Source organism: Hippoglossus stenolepis, chromosome 22, assembly GCF_022539355.2.
Source record: "Hippoglossus stenolepis isolate QCI-W04-F060 chromosome 22, HSTE1.2, whole genome shotgun sequence".
Classification (NCBI taxonomy): domain Eukaryota; kingdom Metazoa; phylum Chordata; class Actinopteri; order Pleuronectiformes; family Pleuronectidae; genus Hippoglossus; species Hippoglossus stenolepis.
The window spans coordinates 2713179-2733373 of record NC_061504.1 but is presented as its reverse complement, the minus strand read 5'-3'; the positions used below and the strand labels follow the sequence as shown (position 1 = coordinate 2733373).

Genomic DNA, 20195 nt, shown 5'->3' with positions numbered 1-20195 from the left:
ATACTGTACATGCATGAAACCCAAAATATCTAAATGCTCCACTTCAGCGTATAAGTTTCCTTTTAAAATTCCAAATGTGTTTTCAAATGAGAGGGCCCGCGAACAGCTGATGACATTAGTCCACAACAACGACAACTCTTTGGTTGGAAAACCCCTTAAGCTACGGTGTCAGAGAGAGCCCAGCGCACTGCAAATTAAGAAAACACACATGCAAGTAGTAAAAAACACGTGTTAATTAAGAAAACAACTATCAATTTGACGACACGTGCGCTGCAAGAAGTCACAACACATGCAAATACAGAAACGCGCTGCAAATTGCGAAAACGACAATGGAAATGTTTCCAGGGGACCCAAAAAAGTGAAGAACCAGGCAGTGGTTCAATGCTTTGTGAGGTTCCATCAACACTGATAAGTAGCTGACTTTAGGTTTGACCTCCATTGAACCCTGGGGGAAATATTGTACTGGTTTAGCTGCTAAATGCTCCAGCATGAGCAGATGCTAACGCTGCCTTCTGTTCGGCTGCAATGGGCAGACAGCGTTCTGCACTCACTGGAGATTTTCCAGGTGAAAACAGCTGCCCCACGCTTTAGCTGCTGGAAACAATGCGGATAAAAGGGGGGAAATTGAGGTAATTATTCCAAAACAATGACCTAAAAGACACTAAAAAAGCGAAGTTGAGCCAAAAGGGAACTGTAGAGTTGTCGATCTGATACTAAATCTTAAATAAACAAAACTTTCCTAAAACTTATTAGGGTGAACAAGTATTTGACTCCGCCTACAAATCCACATCCTCTGCCAGTGTGCCAACTATGATTGACAGGAGAGACTTCACAGAAAAGAGATGTGGAAAAAAACATACACGGCCCATATTAATGCACATACATCACAACAAGCATGTTCATACAGGGACGTACTTCAACACTGTTCGATACTGATAATTATAACACCTAATATTGTCACTAAATAATGAAATTATCGTACATTATGGGAATTTTGGCAGTACTGATCGTACAGCTGACAGAGGGCTAAGTTATCGGACAAATACAATCATTACCACACATCTGGCAACGCCGAGTTTGGTGTCGTACCCACTTATTAAAAACAGATGAGACAGCACACAGTAGAGGTTGATAATAAACTTTAATTTCAAGTTAGGATGGATGGCTGTGGAACATAGAAAACACACATATCAGTATAAACATATGCATTCCAATGGAGTTCAACGGGCTGAGACTCGCCATCAGGAGTCAGTGGATGAGCAGCCTAGCTCACAATGCAAGAAGCAGAAACAGAGCAGAGAGTCTCTCAGCTCCCTGACCCCTCTGCACTGCAAGCCTGCTCCTGAGTTTTTAGTCACAAGCGTTTGACCTTTGAGATTTGTCTTGTGGTAACACAGACGTCCGCAGACACTGTGACTCAGAATAGTGAAAGGGAGAACAATTCCCTCCATCTTTATTTTGTCCATATTGACCGATTGCTGATGAACGTGGGACCCGAAGCTACAGGTAGGAAATCACAGAACGATAAAACGGATCTGGAAAATCCTAACGTTAACATAACATTTGACCTTAGCTACAGTGAAATCACTTTGTATGTTTCCCAGACCGATTGAAAGGCTTTACAGAGGGTGTGCCGACAAGAGGAAGGTGGGGTTCACCTGTCACACAATCAAAAGGCCCCTGTAACCGAGACCCTCCAGTCACTGAGCAGCTCCTAAAACTCGTTACTCTTAAAGATACAGTGTATTTTGTTCAGTAGTATTGCTGCAATACAGCTTTCAATCACCAGAGGCAGCACTGAGCAGCGCTCTATGGGCGTGAATTTTTTGTTGTTTTCAATGGTTGCAGATCCTTTGAAAAAAAGACTTTTGAGTTTATGAGATGAAAACAAAGTTTTAGTTGTGTTAATACATGTAATATACAAATTATTGCAAAAGAGAGGCTTTGTGTAACCCGATCATTGATTTGTGCGGTTTTCGATTATTTCTACAACTCCCAACTTTGTTTTTACACATTCATAAACTTTAAACTTCATTTCATAAGCTCAAAATAGGTTTGGCCCATATATTCCAGCCAGTGAGTGTCCTCCTGACTTTCATTTTTCTTTGAGTAACTTATTCAATGAGCCCCTCAGTGACTTAAGCGTCCCAGTAACAAAGATGGCCGCCCGATGATCAGGGCACGACTTCCCCCTGCCGCGTGGTGCAAAGACACAAACCCTACACGAGTTTCACACACAGTTTGTGTGGTGTAAATGATCCAAATGTCTCATAAAAGGTTTTTTTCAAAAAAGAAAGTAAAGACCTCTATAGGGGGGGACACGGAAAATACTTTTCCAGTACAACATGAAAGTGATTATGGTCAATTTATTAAACATCAGCACAATATATTGGCTCTCAGCAACTTTAATAAAGAAAAAAAACATTTCGGCCTTCAGAAACCGCTTTGTAAAATCTTACAACATGCCCATCACTGTTACAGTACATGGTGCCGAGTAAGTTCGAGTGCATCCTCAGAGTTTTAGTTTTATGTACAAACACCTGGCTAGATGATAAACAAGTCAAACCCACACCCACAAATGAACTTAACAACTTTTATTAGCAATATTTGAAGAAAGTTATGATTTTCCGTTTAGTCTTATATCGAGTTCACTTTGTCATTTTCTTATTTTTCCTTTTAACATGAACCGCACAAGATAGACTCACAAGGATAGATGTCTAGAAAATGTTTAGCACGAGCGCACCGACATGTTGGATATTTTTTTTTTTTCCTTTTATCTTTTATCAAGTTCATTTATTAATGGCCTGCTGAAAGGCACTGCCACAATACAGAGGGTGGGGAAAAAGCTACTGTCCATCACTCGCACAAGACAGTCCATTCTAGTGTCTAGTATACATGGGGGCAGGGGGGGCGGGGGGGGGGAGTGGGTGGGGCTGCTATAGGTAAATTTCATAGAAATCGTCCAGCTCCTCGTGAAACAAGTCCCATTCGTCCTCTGAGTCTGTCACCTCGTCGTCGGTTCCTGCGGCGAGCAGCATGAGGAGCATCTCGCTCAGCTCGAACGTCACCATCTCCTCGTCCTCGTTGTCGAAGGAGTCGGTGCTTTCCCTCTCATCAAAGATGTCCCACAGCGGTGTTCGCCTCGAGCTCTGAGGAGGAGAAGGGCGGTCGGAAATATGACACCAAGTCAGACATTTTGAGAGCATTTTAGTAGTGTGCGATTAATACACGTTTTCCTGAACAAATCATTTTGAAGCTATCAGTATCTCATAACCTCTTTCAATCTAACCAATTATAAAAGTTAAAAAAAGAAAAAAACAAGACAGAAATCTTAATTTGGACCTTTAGTCGCATTTTGTGTTGAGATGCGTTTCATCCATCGGAACTTTCCCCAGGACAATGACCCTCTGCAAGAAATGTTGTTACACCCCAAAAAGTTCCTCCTGGTGGGGCAGTGCTTTACGAAAGTTAAGGAACCTTTGGGGTGAGGCTTGCAGCACTGAAAATGCCCGATCGGTCAAGTACTCCACAAACTCCACAATAGCTCATGAAATCTGTTTCCTTTACTTTAAGTGTGGCACTGCAGAAACGACAGAAACTACATCAGAAAGTTGTAGTGTGCGCTGACTAATCAATGTTTGTCAAAGTTGTCACAAACAATGCTCTGGTCATTAGTGTTGAGGAATTTTCAAACATCCAGAGACATTAGATAAAGGGCCAACCAACAATGCATTGTAGTGTCTATGTTGAGGGACTTTCATATCTAACTCAGATGTGCCAGACAGAGAGACAACAACTTCAACTCTCACCAACTTCAACTCTCACAGACTTTAACTCTTTTGTGTACTTCACCAGTGGCAAGACGCACGGACACAATGTGATTTGGTTATGCATACTTTGGGCTTAACTATCCAATAGGATGCAAACACCTACATTTAACATAGAGAGTGACAGTAATTCTAGCCAATTATGTGCTGTTGGAATGGGGGACTCAGGGTGAGGGACATATATGGGGATGCTGTGGGAGACATCTTCAGACTGGGAGGGGTGACAATTGCTCATGTTACTCTGTCAGCGTTTGTATATTGTTCCACCTTCTGGTCTCCTCCTTGATGCATCAACTCTACATCAAAACCTTCTGCATAAGCGATCATCTGCTGCCTGAGTTCTCCTTTCACCAGCTTCCAGAAAGGTTCCATAACAATTAGGAAAACTACTTCTTAGAAAATTAAGTGATGATGAATTTAGGCGATTAACATGTGACTAATGTAATATGAAGTCTTGTGATCTGCCTTATTTGATCTAATTCAAATTTTGCGATGCAATTTTACACAACCTCAAACACCACAACTGTTATATTTATATATTGATTGTTGAGGCTGCAGCTTTAGGTGACTGGATACTCCTCAATGGTACATATGTTATAAATGTGTTGCCAATATTGACTCAATACATAAAGTAAGAAGAGACTTACTCTAGATTCTATAAATACAGACTATTTGAAGTAAAGTAGTATTTATTACAGGGTTATCCTTTTTTCTTGCACGCCAGAAGGGTTCCCGTTTTTCTCGCCATCCAGCAGAGGGTGCCACAGTTAAAGAGGTGTTGTTATGGTTGTTACCACTAGAGGTAAACATAATTAATGCCCCCATGATTTAAAAAAAAAATATATACTATTTGAAACTATCTGGGTAAAGCTAATGTACGGGGTCAATTAAGAGCATTCTCAGGGTTTCGGGAGCGAGTGTTACCCGGTTTCTGCTGTTCGAGCCCGTCTGTCTTCGCTGGGGTTGAGCTTCCTCCAGTCGCCCGTCAGGGAAGGCGTGCTTGTAGAAGCAATTCGAGCCGAAAGGGCATGTCCCGCGGCCCTCGTCAAAGTATCGACACGATTTAGTCCTGCAGGGTACAAACCAGAGAACACACACGCGTCAGGTCAGATCGTCTCAAAATAAAAACACAGAAACACACCAATCAAGCAACGGGGATCGGTCATTAGAGTCTTTAGGAGGTGAATCAGTTATCAGTGGAGATTTGTTTTTATTGAATGACGGCAAAATTTCAGAATAGGTCTGCACTGGACAGGTTTTTTTCTTCCCACCGTTACCGCCCACTCCCACAGATTCACCATCCCACTCCTGTATGACTCGGAGCACATCCACCCACGACAGCTTTCTCCTCAAAATCTCTCTGCTTCATGCTGCAGGGAGATTGGAAATTGCGGACACTCAACTGTTTAGTAGAACAGCTATAGAAGACCAGATTTTAGATAAGATAACAGAGAAATGCCTCTTCTTATTAAAGGAAAAGAGAAATCAGCTTCTGTTTTACTAGAAGACTGCTTCAACTGCTTCAGAGAGGCAGTGATACTGCTTTTGACGTAGGAACATGTACTTAGTATATGGATGTGTATCCTCTATGATCCCAGAGTATGGAAAATGGTCTGTGTACCCCATGCCGTCCTTGTATTTCTGGATGAGTTTCTGCTTGTCTTCCTTATCTTCCACCCAGTACTCACTGGGGATGACAAAGTTGGACGTGATTCGACACTCTGGGCAAGACCTGCAGAGAAAAATCAAAAAATAAGGAGCCCAAGAACATTATAGTTAGGACATCCTCAATACAAAATGTAAAAAATAACTTACATCGCTGCTTTGCAAAGGAGTGCCCATATCACAGAGAAATAACCACTAAAATCGTGGCCTCAAATCAGGATCAATAGGATTTTAAGCTTCTGATATGATGTTTTGGGGCTTTTAAAACATTCAAGGAGCGAGAGGGGGAAAAACTGCTCATAATATCTATTAGACAATCTTCTTGGAAAATCTACCAGATATAGATTTTGAATTATTCACCATGTCGTCTGAGAGCTATGGAGCCCACAGTCTACCACACAAACAAAAGACACTTCAGTCTTTCAACTGACAAAAACAAAGTATTCCGGAGAAAGATATCTTCCCAAACCCTCATTGTCAAGAACAAATGACTCACTTGATGATTTTGCTCTCAAACTGCTTGGCACTCCTCCACTTGCGAATGCACTTTAGACAGTAGCAGTGGCTGCAGTTGGAGAGGATACCAAAACGGCGCTCGCTTGGGTTGGCCTTCTCAAACACCACCTCCATACACACACCGCACATCATGTCCTTGCTGCGCTGGATGGCGAACGAAATCTCCATGTCTTTCTCGTGGGCCTCGATGCACGCCTAGGGGGAGGGAACAGTTCAATCATCAACACCCAAACCTGATCAATCAGAATTTCATTTCAACCTCAGATGTTTTATTAAACTTCTTACAGACTAGACTGTGTTATGTGCTCAGGCTGTGCTCAACGGCAGTAATACTTGATTAAAGTGTAAAAAAAAACAAAAACAGCCCTCTTCATTCATTTTAAATTAGACCATTGTATTGACACAGCTGTGGTCCTTGTCAGGCAAATAAGTCAACCTCAAGTTTTTGTGCGGCTCAACATCATCCAGCAACACTGCATTTACCAGGTAAATACATGTTAAGCACTCATTCCCTTCAGATGACTTTGTAATGACAGCAGCTTTAAGCTAATGTTTACCATGCAATTGAAGAGAGATGAATGCAGTCGACCATGTAGGTGAGGCAGACGCCTCTGAATGTAGGCAATGTGTTAGCGATGCTAAATTAAGCTGCAAACTTATAATTAGACCTAGCAGTGCTCGCCGAACGTAGAAAAACTGGTATCGAGCCACCATTGTTGTTTCTGGCACATGTTCTTTCCACAAAGCAACAGAGGGCATGCCCAAAGTAAGCTGTGATGATTCACACACTGATAAACAGAAAGATAGTTTTTTTAAATCTGCACTTTGGAAGACGTTTGTAAAATATCTCTGTTCTATTGACTCAAAATAATTCAGGTCGCAGCCCAAGGTGATTTGTGAGAGAAGTACCTCCACTCTGTATCTGCAGTTTAAACAACTCCAAAAGAGTCAGAAGTCCATTCAAGCCTTCACTTGCTCTTCAAAAATGCAGCTTCCTCACAGAACAGTTACCACGAGGATGAATAGATGAGGAAATGTGTCAGTTCTATTATTTCTGCTTTATCTATAATCCCCTCCCTCGCCCTCTAATAAATCCAAGGACTGCAGGATACAGTAGGACAATGAAGTCCCCCGACCAGCATTGTTAATGCGAATGCACCACGAGGTTGTGTGTGTAAGCGTTACCTTAGTGTGCTCTGAGCGCTGGTTGCTGTCAGTGGGGTGGAGCACCTGAAGGCCACACATATCACAGACGTCGCCGTGGAGATAGGCACAGTTGATTCCGTAGCGGCACTCTCCGACGGCGGCGTACGGACAGAGCTGCTTCCTCAGCTGTTTGTTGTCCTGTGCCGTGTCGCTGTCGAACTCCTCGATGAGCGGGCCGGAGCTCTCCCCGTTCACTTGCTCAGCTGGACAAGAGCAACGCAGCATTATTAGAGGCAAAGACTGTTTGACAAACATTTATTTTGGTAGGTTAGTCAGAGAACATACGACTTGTCGTGTTTGCAATCTTTTGCCAACGAGGAAAATTTGATCTGAAAACACAACTTCCTGAACTTTCCCCTCTGCACTCAACTTTTATCTAGCTCACAGACAAGCCTCAAAATGCAACTGAAGCTTAAATTTCCCCAGGAACTAAGAACTTTTGCAGGAACTGCGTTTTCACCACAGGGACCAGGGTCTATATTAAGTTCCAGGAAAATCAACTGGTCCCAGCTCAGGAGGGTATGTAGCTATATGAAACTGAGTTTCAGTCCCGAGATTCAGTCTCGAGTTACAGTTCCGAGTTTCAGGACGGAGTAACGTCTACATCTGGGGCGCGGGGGTGGTGGGTTTGGAGGCCGGACTGGTACCGGCTGGGTGGGGCTTATAGAAGAGTGCAATTTCAAGATGACATCATACGGAGAGGAAGCACGAAACGCGACGTTTCAATAACATATTTCTTAGAATGGACTGAGTGAAAAAGTCAGCGGAGTGACTGTTTTCAATACTTGAGAGTACTTACTGACCCCCTTCAAGTAATTACGGATAGTAAAAGCCCAGAAAATGTATTTTACACAATATGGGCCCTTTAAAGGTGGGGACTGTAGCTCTCAACATGCCTGATTGGTTGAGTATTCAGTTTATTTCAGGTGATCAGCCCTTGCTGAGCTCTTTAGATCAGTTTCTTGACTATAGGTCAAGAATTTCAGATATGCTTAGTTAATAGTAATCATCTCTTTTCTGATTAACAGCAGCATGATCTGAATCCCCTCTATGTGAACCATTGTTGTAGTATTGCGCCATCGTACTCTTGACGTCTTCTGCATTTCATGGGCTGTAGTGGCATATTGTATTGTCGGTTGTTCAACAGGCCAACAGGCTAAATTTGCCCATTCTTCCCTGGTCTTTATAATAATAATAATAATAATAATAATAATAATAATAACTGTACAAGGTTACAAAGTGCTTCACACAAAAGTCCATGGCAAAATGAAGAATCGATTGTAATAAAAGATATTCTGTTCAGTCCAATTTAAGAGGCCGGTCACCTTGAGTAGCCAGCCTTGACCTAGGGACAGCCAAAAGGGACAGGCTGGCCGATCTCAGGTTACGATAGAGAGTCAAGAGCTGTGAAATGTATGTGGGGGCCGGCCCATATAGAGCTTTAAAATTGATTTTAATTATCTTAAAGTCAAGCCTGAATTTAACTGATAACCAGTGAAGGGACACAAGAATCGGCGTGATATGAGCCCTACGGTTTGTTTTTGGTAAAATACGAGCAGCAGTGTTTTGAACAAGCTGCAAACGAGTAACTACGGTCTGGCTGAGGCATGTATACAGGGCGTTGCAAAAATCCAGACGGGCGAAAACAAAGGCATGCATTAGTTTTTCTAGCTCAGGGAGAGATAGAACCGATTTGATTTTAGAAATGCTTCGGAGATGGAAGTAACAGGATTTAATTATTTGATTAACATGTGTTTTGAAGTTCAGATGAGAATCGAATGTAACATGGCTAGCATTCTGCTGCCCAGCACATTGGGATGGAGCACATCGTTTGTGAAGAAGGAAGAGCGCCCCCAGAACTAATTTAAAGTTGTCAACAAAGCCGAGGCAGTGAACTTAGCCGGCGGACTGACTTTTAAGACTGAGGATTCTGCTAAAGCGCCCAACTCCGCGGTCCAGTGTGGGGATAGGACCGGAGATAAAGACAGATTTGTCACAAGTTTTCAAGAAGTTGAAAAGCTGTTCAAAATCCGTCTCGGTGAGCTCAGACTGCTGACGAGCCGTGTCGTTGATTCCCACAGGAACTATCACTCGGGTTATGGACGGAGGGAGTGAGCGCAGTAGCCCCGGGAGTTTTCCAAGGATGACTGGGACCGTAGCTCCGGGGATGCAATGAGTGACTCCATTGAAAAAACGGACTTTCCTAATTACGGAATCACCCACTATAAGTGTTTGTGGGGGAAAAAAAGAGGGCGAGGAGAACGCTGTGCTTGGCAGGAGCGAGCCTGAACTGCTTCCACGCTGTGTGTGGATGCCACTGACTGAATGTGGTGAATGTGTAGGTGAGGTAGATGAGGAGGGAGCGACCTCTGACATGAATGAAGGATTATTTCCCGATTCTGGGCAAGGAAGAGATCCAGAGCGTCGGAGCACAGCCTCTTTCAGCATCCTACGACGGTGTGAGGATGTTACTCGTGATGGGGGTCGCTGAGTTTGTTTTGGCGTGGATCGCTTAGTTACAGGAACACTGATATCCACTGGAGGGAGGAGGGGCTCAAGGCCAACAGGTGCTGTTTTCAAAGAATGATCCCGAGAGGGGAGATCAAGTGCCACAGATCGGCTGGATGTGTCAGAGGGTCATCAGACAAGGCAGTGAGGCGGTTGGAAAGATTGAGTGGGGGTGGTGAGAAAGCCTCACAAGAGGATCAAAGCCGGGGACACTTGGAGGGCTCATGCCTTGAGTATTTTTGACTGCTCATCAATGAAGCGGCTCAAGACAGAGTCTCTGTTCCGCAGCTCATTCGAAAGCCGCCGGATGTCCTCCTTAAAGTCAGCGATCTTTTAGACCTCGTCAGAACCGCACAAGAACAACGGTTTGCAGGAGCCTTTTAGTTTCTTAAAAAAACAAAAAGAGAAAACAAACAAACTGTGGGACTTCAAGGCACGTTTGGTCAAAAGGCAGCTTCAACCAATCTTTACACTTTAACATGGCTGTGAAGTCTGGTTTGCAAGCTATGTGGCATCATTTAGGCCTCTTGTTCAGCTGACTTGAGTGCAGCCCACAGGAGAAAAGATGAATTATTGACTTTTAGTTCAAGCTGTAGACAAAAACTAGACATACATTGTTGCCGTTAGTTTTTATTGGCTGATTCTTCCATTTCCCTGCCACCACAGATTAATATTCTATGTCCAACAAGACACTGATGCTCACAGTCAAACTGGAGCCCTTGACACATCATTATAGGCAAGTTCACAACATACCATATGATAGGACTTGAATATGTGATGTGAACAGCTGCCTGTTGCTGATCAAAAATAAACTGGATAGTAGCTACAAAAATGCAGGTGGCTGTGAATTGATGTCACAAATGGGAAAGTTTGGATTGTTTCATTGAGTAAAACATAAAGATCAAATAGGGACATCATGAAAGAGGGCGTCCCTTCATAAGAGATGGTGTTTAAATGACAGCATCGATATCAAACTTGGTGTAACCAATGCTAGTCACTCACCCCGTCCACAGTACGGCTGTCCTGGAACAAACTCAGCAGCGTTGACCCAGTCTTGTGCCCCTGTGCCAGGTGTTGGCTCACTGGGTTCTGGGTCTGACGGGCCGGCGGAGGGCAGCGGCAGCATCTGCGGTGTTGGTGGCTCCTCGTTTTTTGCCGGTTTACAGTGTTCAAACCTGGGAAGTCACATGGGACCGGGTTTGTTTAACTGAAAATAATTGACCATACCCAAAACACAAATACAGCGAAGCTACAATCACAGGAAAGATACGGGGCGGAAGGAGAGGAGCTCGATTTCAAAACAGTTTAACCTAAGTTGATAACTGACGGTAAAAAAAATCGTCATTTTGAGACACTATATATGTGCAACCGAGTCTACACCTACAAACTAACAGCACAATTATAATAGCTTCATAATTTAATAAGTAGAGCACACAGGATTTTCACCATTAAAAAAAGCAACAAAAAAAAAAATCTGAACCAAGTCATTAGCACACTAGTTTGTGGTGCTTACAAGACATAACATAAGGTATGTATAATGTTAGTGGGCTGCGGACTAGGGATACATTGTTAGGTGAGTTAGTATGGACAGATATTTTTTTTTAAACTGCATTGTAGCAGTATGGATGTAGCCCAAGTTGAAGTCGTAGACATTGCGGTTGCATCAGAACAATACAAACACTGAGTCTAACAATATATATATTACTTTTAAGAATTTCCCATTTGTATGATTAACCATTATCAAGCCAACACACGTCCATTGGTCATTGTGCTCAGACACAATACTATGTTTTCTTGGAAAGCATGAGTCCCTCAGTCCATTTTTACCATCGAGTTCCCCCTCTGTCAACTGAAATTTGATCTCCTCCACGTTGCCTGCATCCGCTTGGCAGTAAACTGCACACAGCTCAGACACTGGTTGTTCAATTGGCAATTAGCTTATAAACCAAAATAATATTTTGTACATGTTGTCATACTGCTTATTACTAATTCGATACAAGTTGGATTCAACACAGTGATGTACATTATTTGTTAATGTTACTGTAGCTCCACTCCACAGTCATTACTGTGCAGACTCAGGGTCTAAATGATGTCCCTAGAAGCAAGATGGCAGCATCCGTAATCGGAGATATTTTTGGCTTCAGTTCACTTACAGTCGCTGACCATTGAAAATGGCAGTTAGCAAGACCTGGACATAAAACAGCAGGTCTGGAGGCACATTGCAAACTACCTCACATCTCTCCTCTCATTTAAACTAGTCACTACAGTGCACGATCCAGTAAATACATCACCTCAGATATCCCCTACACTCGCACTGATGTTTGCAGTCTTGGCCTCAGGTATTATGCAACTTTTAAATGGAATGCGCTGCAATGTGTACTACGGCTGCAGTCTTACGTTCCCCTTGGTGATTTTAAAACTTTGTTATCAGAAGTTTTTCATGATTCGCGTAATTGTTTTAATTAGTCCTTGTTGTGTTATTTGTATTTATTGACTCCTTTGTATTTATTTGCTGGTTGGGAATGTTCTGTTTTAAGGCCTCTCTTGAAAAAGAGATTGAACATCTCAATGAGACTGCCTGATTAAATAAAGAGTCGATAAAATACAAATAATTACAAACAAAAAAACTGGTCGTAAACTGTATTGTTTGTGAACAGTCTGCAGCCTACATACTTACATAACGTAAAGATCTGTGAGAAAATCTAAGTTAGGCTAAGGACAGGTGATTTATCTGCAAATTTAATTCACGCTTGGAATGGGTGGACAACACAAAACATGCACATGAAAAAGTGTCAGCTTTAACAATAATAAGCAGTGCGCATTTTTTTTGCAACCTGTAAGTAAAACTCTGCCTGATCTGTGCCTTAGACTTCATTGACACTTCAGTCCACAGATACTGAGGACAAGGACAACGCCAAGATACTGGACCTTAAGTATAACAGCCTGTTCAGACCAGAGCCTTCTTTTAGGTTTGATAAAAGAAGGCTCTGTACATTCCAGTGCTATGAAGTTGAAAGAATATTTGGGTTTTCCTCGTCCCACTGTAAATAATAGGCATGCAACTGGAATGTAAACTGGCATTTCCTGGGCTGGGCTGTTTTTAGGTGTAGATTGATCTCCACAGTGTTTCCCTGAGACAGACACAGTATCCTTCAGTAGCCACGGCAAAAATATTAGAGGCGCAGAGTGCGACGTTATGTCACATTTGACATTAAAGAACATGGACAAGATAACAGCAGAAATGTTGTATCACTATTGAAGTGACCAGACTTGTTATCGTTACCACTCATAATCACTGTATTGTTAAAATGTGCAAAACGTAAGTTAAATAATATATTTATGAGAAATAAAAATAATATAGCACCATATAGGCCTAACACCATGTCAACGTTTAACTTGAAAAAAGAAGACTTTAGCTTGCTAAAGAAGTCATTTCAGAACATCCCGATAATGCTAAAGTGTCTTGGAGACTTGATAAATTCAACCAAATTAAACTATTAACCTAATTACTGTAATTAAGGACTGAAACTGTACAATTAACCAGCTAATAATAATTGTTTAGCTGGTTAATTTGTGTTCCTAAAAACTACACAAAGTACAAGTTCTAATATTTAAGCTAGTAGCTTAAACAGCTCAAAAGCAGACCACTCCACTCCTACTACTCCTCCTCCTCAGTCTCCTTGCTCCATGATTCTCCACCCAGCCCCTCGCCTACGTCTTTGTTGTGTCATCTCAAGTACTGCAGGTGAGGGGAGCTTGCCACCCTGTGAGTCAGCCATACCTACGTCTTCCAGCAGCTGACACTGTTAAAGCCTTGCTGCATGAGGAGTAGTAGTACATATTTATTGAAAGGCTGTGAGCTCCCACCCCTGACTTTGGCCTTTTCTTATAGGTTCAAAGGGTGCAGCTCACTCACTGACTTCAGAAGGAAACCCTTAATGGCACCTCTCCACATATATGTTCAGGATAATTTTTCAAAAAAAAAACCAATATTAGAATGTTACATACTGTACCGTTGCATAATGTACGTGATGTCTGGGACATAAAGCAGGTATGTCAGATGAGGATCACACCCTGGACTAACATGCTCCTCTCTGTTGACGTGCGATAATCTATGGCTCATGTCATTTGAGGACAGCTGCCTACAGCTGTAACCTGACTCCTCTTGTTATTATATGAACCAATCTATTACCGCAACAAACCACTAGGTTGATCTTTAAAAATGCAAAAAGTGCAGAGAAACTTGGATCAAAGTTTATCTCATGATGCAGACAGTCGACAACAGTAGAACAAAAATACACCTGCTTCACGGGGAGTATTGTTCTTTTATACTTTATGGATTCAGAGGCTGAGCCACAATAAATATAATGAGGCTACATCTAGGGAAAAAAATCTCATAATCACAGATGCAAACACACAGATATACACACACAGGGCTCCCACTCATTAAACTCCAACTGTCAATAATCCTGCACAGCATACACACACACACGTGCACACACAGTTTCAACTAGAACACCAGAAGCATATACCTCCACCAACAGCCCCCTTATATTAAAAACAAACCATATAGCTAAGGCCACATTACGTTCATCAGCTACATGTCGGTGGTAGTAACAGAATTTTAGTCCCATTAGTAAACATACAGCAGCTGGAAAAAGCTCATATCCCTATATAAACAGCATTTTAATTACCTCGACCCAGATTCATATTTGCACAAAATCGCACATATTCATCAACACCAACCCCCTAAATGTGTCTGAATTTTTCCATCGAGATTCACACACATTTGCCATATCTCACAATGTTAAACAAGAGTGAAAAGAAAAACAGAGAAACAAAGCAACGCAGATGAAACATAATGTCCTGACTGAAGGTAATTACAGACCTGACATGTCTGCAGGCAAAACAAGCTAGAAAGGATAATGTTAGCTAGCTAGCCAGCTAACATTATTGATTTGTTGTTGAGATGACTGATGTTAGTCGATAGTGAAATTAGTTGGTAACTAACGTCATCAGTCATCTGCTATGTATACGATACTTCTAGCACTAACAGGAGGATGGGGTCTGGGGAACAGGAGGGATAAGAGTAGAGGAGGGGTCTGGATGGTACAGGATATGTACTGCACAGCAAGTCGCCTCTATCTGATCTTACTAAAACATTCCATTGTGACAGAGTAATATTACCTCTGTAATCTACATGTTTCTATAAGCGGAGCTTTAACTCAACAGTCAAGATTCAGCGTCATCAATGTCAACTCCAGGTGAATGTGCTGCTGTGCTTACCGGCAATACCAACAGTTTAACATTGTGTTAGCTGTGGTACTTTAGTTCTGGTAAGTAAAGTTTGTATGGAAGGCATGAACGTCAGTAACGGATGCCGTTTTCTCTGTGATGCACTGCCTGTGGTGTTTTTTGTTGTGGTAATTTAAAAATCAGAGGAGCTCAGCAGGCACTTGGTTCAAAAATCTTGAACTAAGTCAATTAAATAATGATGGCACTCAGAGTGCAGTGGCAGATATGTGAAGTAAGAAAGAACATTATGAATGCTTGACCAGAGTAAACTGTTGTCAATACTCGTTTGCTGGGTTTTGACAGACACCCTAAACATGACAGGTCTGTTTACATACCCGTGTATTGTCACGATTGGGAAAATATAATTTTATCAGTGTCATTACTTCTGAAAGTCCCAGTTTGTAACAAGTAGAGTTACACACACACACGTGCTTTGTGCCAACTATGTCGATTAAATTACTAATACTAATATCAAAAATGCATCCTTAAAATAACTGACATACTGCAACACTCATTTCAGACTAGGTTTTTGTCTGTTACCTGTGCACACACATTCCCTGCCTCAAGATAGCAATGTGTCAACAATGCATCAGAGCACGTCTCGTTTTAAAACCAACATGCCTATGCATGCAAGTGCATTTGTATATTTAAACAATGTGGGTGCTGAACGGGGAGATGTGCATAATGTTTAGCGCTGCTTTGCATGGGTGCCAGAGAAGGCCCGTAAGCACATCCTATAACTGAAGGCAAAACATGGAGCAAACAGCTCAGTCTTATAATAATTTAAAGTGATCATAATGTTGAGAACTGCAGGGTTTTGAATTTCGATTGACTTCTCTGAATCAAGAAATAATCTTTGATTAGAGAACTCCGCTGCATCTTGGAATGGAGACATCTCCACACCTCTAGCTGCTGACTAACTGGACTAATTCTCCGGTTTTCTTTTTCATCTAAACTTTACATATTTTACTATTGAATAGTTTATCACAATGCACTTGTCTTTCATTCACATTTAAATAAATATCAGCCAACGTTTGAGAATTTTGTATGCGGTGTACAATCTTGTATGAACACAGAATAAACCAAATTGTTGTGGATTCATTCATGTGAAACATACTGTTACAGCTTCCTGTCAGTTTTTAAAGAAAGTTTTGTAAACATATATGAAAAGCATAGTAGTTATGTATTTAATGAAGCCCAAGGGAATACTGCATTTCAGTTACCCTATAGAATACTTAAATGTGAAAAGATTAAAGCACCCACCGACAGAGCTAATGCTAAAGTCTTTCGTAGGTTCCAAATAATAAAGTCCAATAAAAACTTTCACGCTCTCCCATCTCCATCACACAGTGTAATTTTTTTTATGAGCAATTTGGTCATGCACAGTTTGTCATGTGGTGTTTTTCAGACATTTTCACATTTTCTGATCGAGCAAATGAGAAGTGAGGAGCGTTACAATGCAACTACTCCTGCTGATATGAACACAGCAGAACCATTGTGATGACTTCAAAATATATATTCTCCGGACATTATAGTATGATTAATGGAGCACCATGAGAACAGACCCTCAGCTGTCCGCATGGAGCTTTCTGTAAGAGCGGCCTCGTTATAGAAAGCAAGTCAAGTCCATGGCTATAATACAGCATGACTAACAGCCTATGACAGCCTGTGCACACAGTCATACAAAAGGAAGACCCGGCCTATCTCTCCTTTAGCTTCCTCCATTGATGGCGAGCGCCACCGCAACCCACTGTTAACCAGTCTGTTCCCAGGGAGAAGGGAGGGGAGGAGGGCCGCCGGAGTTACGCATAAATAAATGAGCAAGGAGGGTGCTGCAGTGGAGTGAACCTGGGGAACCCAGCAACAGCACAGAGGGAGGGAGGAGGAGCGAGGGGGGGGCGTGCAGCTCAAAGAAAGAAAACAGGAGGGAAACAGAGAATGTTATGCAATTGCCATGCAGGCTGCAGTGCACTCTGTCTGGCCCTGGGGGCTGCAGGAGAGAGAGAGAGAGAGAGAGAGAGAGAGAGAGAGAAGGGAGAGCGGCACAGAGACAGAGTGAGAGAGCGAGACAGAGCCAGTCACAATAGATCGAGCTCGGGGAATTCAACCATAATAGACCCCCACACTGAGAGCTTTTCTCAGGACCCATAATACAGGCAGCACAGCCCCATGGGGGTCACAGACATAATGAGGACATCTTCCTCGCTGCAGTTCCATCACAATGATGGAGGAATGTGACTTATCAACACAACAACAACAGCAGCGGCTTAGAGCGATATATACGCTCAGCTGAAGGCTTTCTAAAAGGCGACATACCAACTATTGAGGAAAAATGATCAAGTGTGTGGGGGACTAATGCCTCCCTGGTGATGTTGGGGTGGTCCTACAAGTGCCCTGGTAACTATAGGGATGCTGGTGAAGCCAGACATGGAGCAGACACTGTCTGAACCAGCTGGCTGCTGCTGTCTGGGCACACTCAAGCTTGACAACAGGCCTAATCAGTTTCTCAGAGGACCCATGCCGCCGAATGATTGAGCCCCTTTACTATACATCTACACCGATGAATATATTCAAAACACGCCGCAGTGCTCTAGATTTGTGAGGAAGCCACAGGTCACAACAAAGGCCTAGATCTTGTGTGGAGAAAAAGATCTGCCTGCAGTGATGGTGGCGTTTCCTCTGTGAAACTGAACCGTGTCTGCTTCTCCTCTCTGATAAGTCTGTAGGCACACATGCAATGACAGCATATCTGACATTGAAAAAAAACAACTAAACATGATGTTCACTGACACAGATTACCTTATATAGGCAAGCTGTAAATCACACACACTGCCCAAAGTGCTGTGAAGTGAATACTTGGCTGTGTGTGCCAGGCAGGAACAACACAGCTGAAATTAAAAGCAAAAATATTTACCGGACACAAACATTTACTTAAATGAGTTGTGTGTCAAAACAAGGGTTTAAATAATATGGACGTGCATAATAGAGAATCTATTTGTATGTCTTCTTGACGGAAAGACGTGTTCAGAAAATATAGTTCAGCAACCTACATTGGATAGAATTGAAGATGTGTCACTCTGATATGTATGCGTTTATCAGATTTGTGTGTGCTTGCTGTTATAGCGACAAACCACGCAATTACACGACTATTTTCAATTTCAAACAAAATCAACCTTGTGTGCCACTCGCGCTCTTTCAGGCCACACAAGGACATGAGTTGTGCCATCCCGCCTGTGTGAGTCACCGGTTGTGTTTCATCAGCCTGGAATCATCATGCCTGCACTACAAGTGTTGTCCTATTCACTTCAGCTGCAGCTACCGAGCACAAATAAGCCTCCACCAGCTCTCACACACACACACACACACACACACACTCAAGTTAAGCTTGCAATATTTCATAATGTGCAATTCCACCAAGCTGGGGCAATGCTGTAACGCCACGGGGGCAAGTGATCCCACTTCCTTGGAGCTACAAGCGAGTCGGTGCAGGCACGGACCGACAGAATGTTGACCTCAGGAAGGAGCAGTCTCGGGTGTCAGCTGCACTTGAGGGGCAAAACTGCAACGGCTCCCTGGAAGCCCTGCCAGCTAGAGCTGCTGCGCTGTCACTTGGCCCCCGGCCCCCCCCCAGAGCACGGCCACTTTTAGAAAGGGAAGTTGTCATGCACCTCCACTGACAGCTGGGTGCAGACATCCAAAACCTTGCATGGACACATTTGACTTCTTCTATCAGCATATTGGACTTTTATCAATGTGTGTGTGTGTGTGTGTGTGTGTGTGTGTTTACCTGCAACGGTCCCCAAACACACAGTTTCCCTTCTGGAAGAACTTGCAAATCATGGCTGCAGGTTCGCTGCTGGTCAGATCGTGGGAATATCGGCAGTTTTCTCCCTCTTTGCAGAGTCCATGCATGAAATATCTGGGGAAAATGGGGCAAAAAAAAACAAACAAGGATTGAACCCAACTCGAGGAAGCGACGGCAGTGCGGTCTGAACGTCGTCTTTCCCGTTTCTCGGGAAAAGGCAGGGGCGCTGCTAATCGGAGCGCGGTGTCAACAAACAATTGGGTCTGACGAGGGGGTCAGCTAACCCGAGAGTCTGGACGCGACAGCCCCAGCAGGTGCCGGTGTGAAAGTCAAGAGCGGAGCTGGATTTGTACTGCCGTTTATTCGGCGTGACAGCTGTAAGAGGGGGGGCAGCCCGGCGCCACAGTGTTGACATGCGTGCTAACCGTGTTTATCATTCCCGACGAAGCGAGCGGCCGTTGAGCTGCCGCTGCAGAAAACAAACACACACACACACACACAGGAGTGGAGCTAAAGGCACCGAGCTAACAGCTGAGCCCCTCAGGACGCCGCTGACAGGCGCCCGTCGGTCCGCTGACAAAACCACAAGCGACGCGAACATGTCTTTGTCCCCGACGGGGCCCGAGGGGACGCCCGCGGGTTGTCTCACCTGCAGGTTACGTGTTTGGTCCAGCCTCCCGTTACTCCTGACGCCGCCGTGGACGCTGCTGCTGCTGCCTCCGCCATAGCTGTTTATGTTGAGGAGCAACAGCCGGATGTTCCGGACGGCTCCGCTCCGGTGTTGTGACAAAAAAGTGATCGTCTGCCAGAAAACCCTTGAATGGCGTCAGTGCGCGCGCGCGGCGCGTTAAAGTCGTACCGTCCCGTTTGTGTGTTTATGTGACTGCAGCTTTCATCTGGATCAAACCGCCATAACGTGCTAATACACACACATTGACTATATATTATTATATATAGTTTATATCAGATAACCAAGGTGTGTATCTGTGATCACAATTGATGCACGAGAAGTGGATTTCAAACATCCATAACCTGCTCCTACAGACATGATCAGCTATTAACCAGAGCAGGTAGAAATAATGCGAAATAGAGTCTTAAGGATGATGGCAAAACAATATTATTTATTCATTTTATTTGTGACCCATCCATAAATCTGGTTAGTTACAGTCTAGTTTCCAAATTATTCCCTAAACATGGATGACAGCAAACACATATAATCGGTGACAATCATATTGCCTGTGATCACCACACTGTCATGTCTGACTGTACAATTAACTACATGGCCTCGATTGTGCTCATTCGGTTCCAATGACCGTTAAATGTTATGTTATGTTGTATTGAATACATACATAAATACATGCATAGTAATAAAC

General features: G+C 43.1%; 1 protein-coding gene across 2 annotated transcripts; it reads right to left on the bottom strand.

Annotated features, from left to right (window-relative positions):
- Positions 1 to 1124: 1124 nt before the first annotated feature.
- On the bottom strand, positions 1125 to 19628 carry mkrn1 (makorin, ring finger protein, 1). 2 transcript variants are annotated; one of them, XM_035147265.2, is made up of 8 exons: positions 19472 to 19628; positions 18805 to 18936; positions 10725 to 10897; positions 7194 to 7417; positions 5989 to 6203; positions 5392 to 5559; positions 4752 to 4896; positions 1125 to 3149 (listed from the first exon to the last, which is right to left on the bottom strand). In XM_035147265.2, the coding sequence occupies exons 1-8, from the start codon at positions 19546 to 19548 to the stop codon at positions 2937 to 2939; spliced, it is 1347 nt and encodes a 448-aa protein (XP_035003156.1). In that variant the 5' UTR covers positions 19549 to 19628; the 3' UTR covers positions 1125 to 2936. The 2 variants fall into 2 exon arrangements, with proteins under 2 accessions (XP_035003156.1, XP_035003157.1); XM_035147266.2 differs by having other exon boundaries at positions 5449 to 5559.
- Positions 19629 to 20195: the final 567 nt, after the last annotated feature.

Coding starts and splice junctions, on each gene's coding strand:
- mkrn1 (XM_035147265.2), bottom strand. CDS start 19,548: ATGGCGGAGGCAGCAGCAGCAGCGTCCACGGCGGCGTCAGGAGTAACG. Junction 18,937..19,471: donor ACCAAACACGTAACCTGCAG/GTGAGACAACCC, acceptor CATTTTCCCCAG/ATATTTCATGCATGGACTCT. Junction 3,150..4,751: donor GCTCGAACAGCAGAAACCGG/GTAACACTCGCT, acceptor TCTCCTCCTCAG/AGCTCGAGGCGAACACCGCT.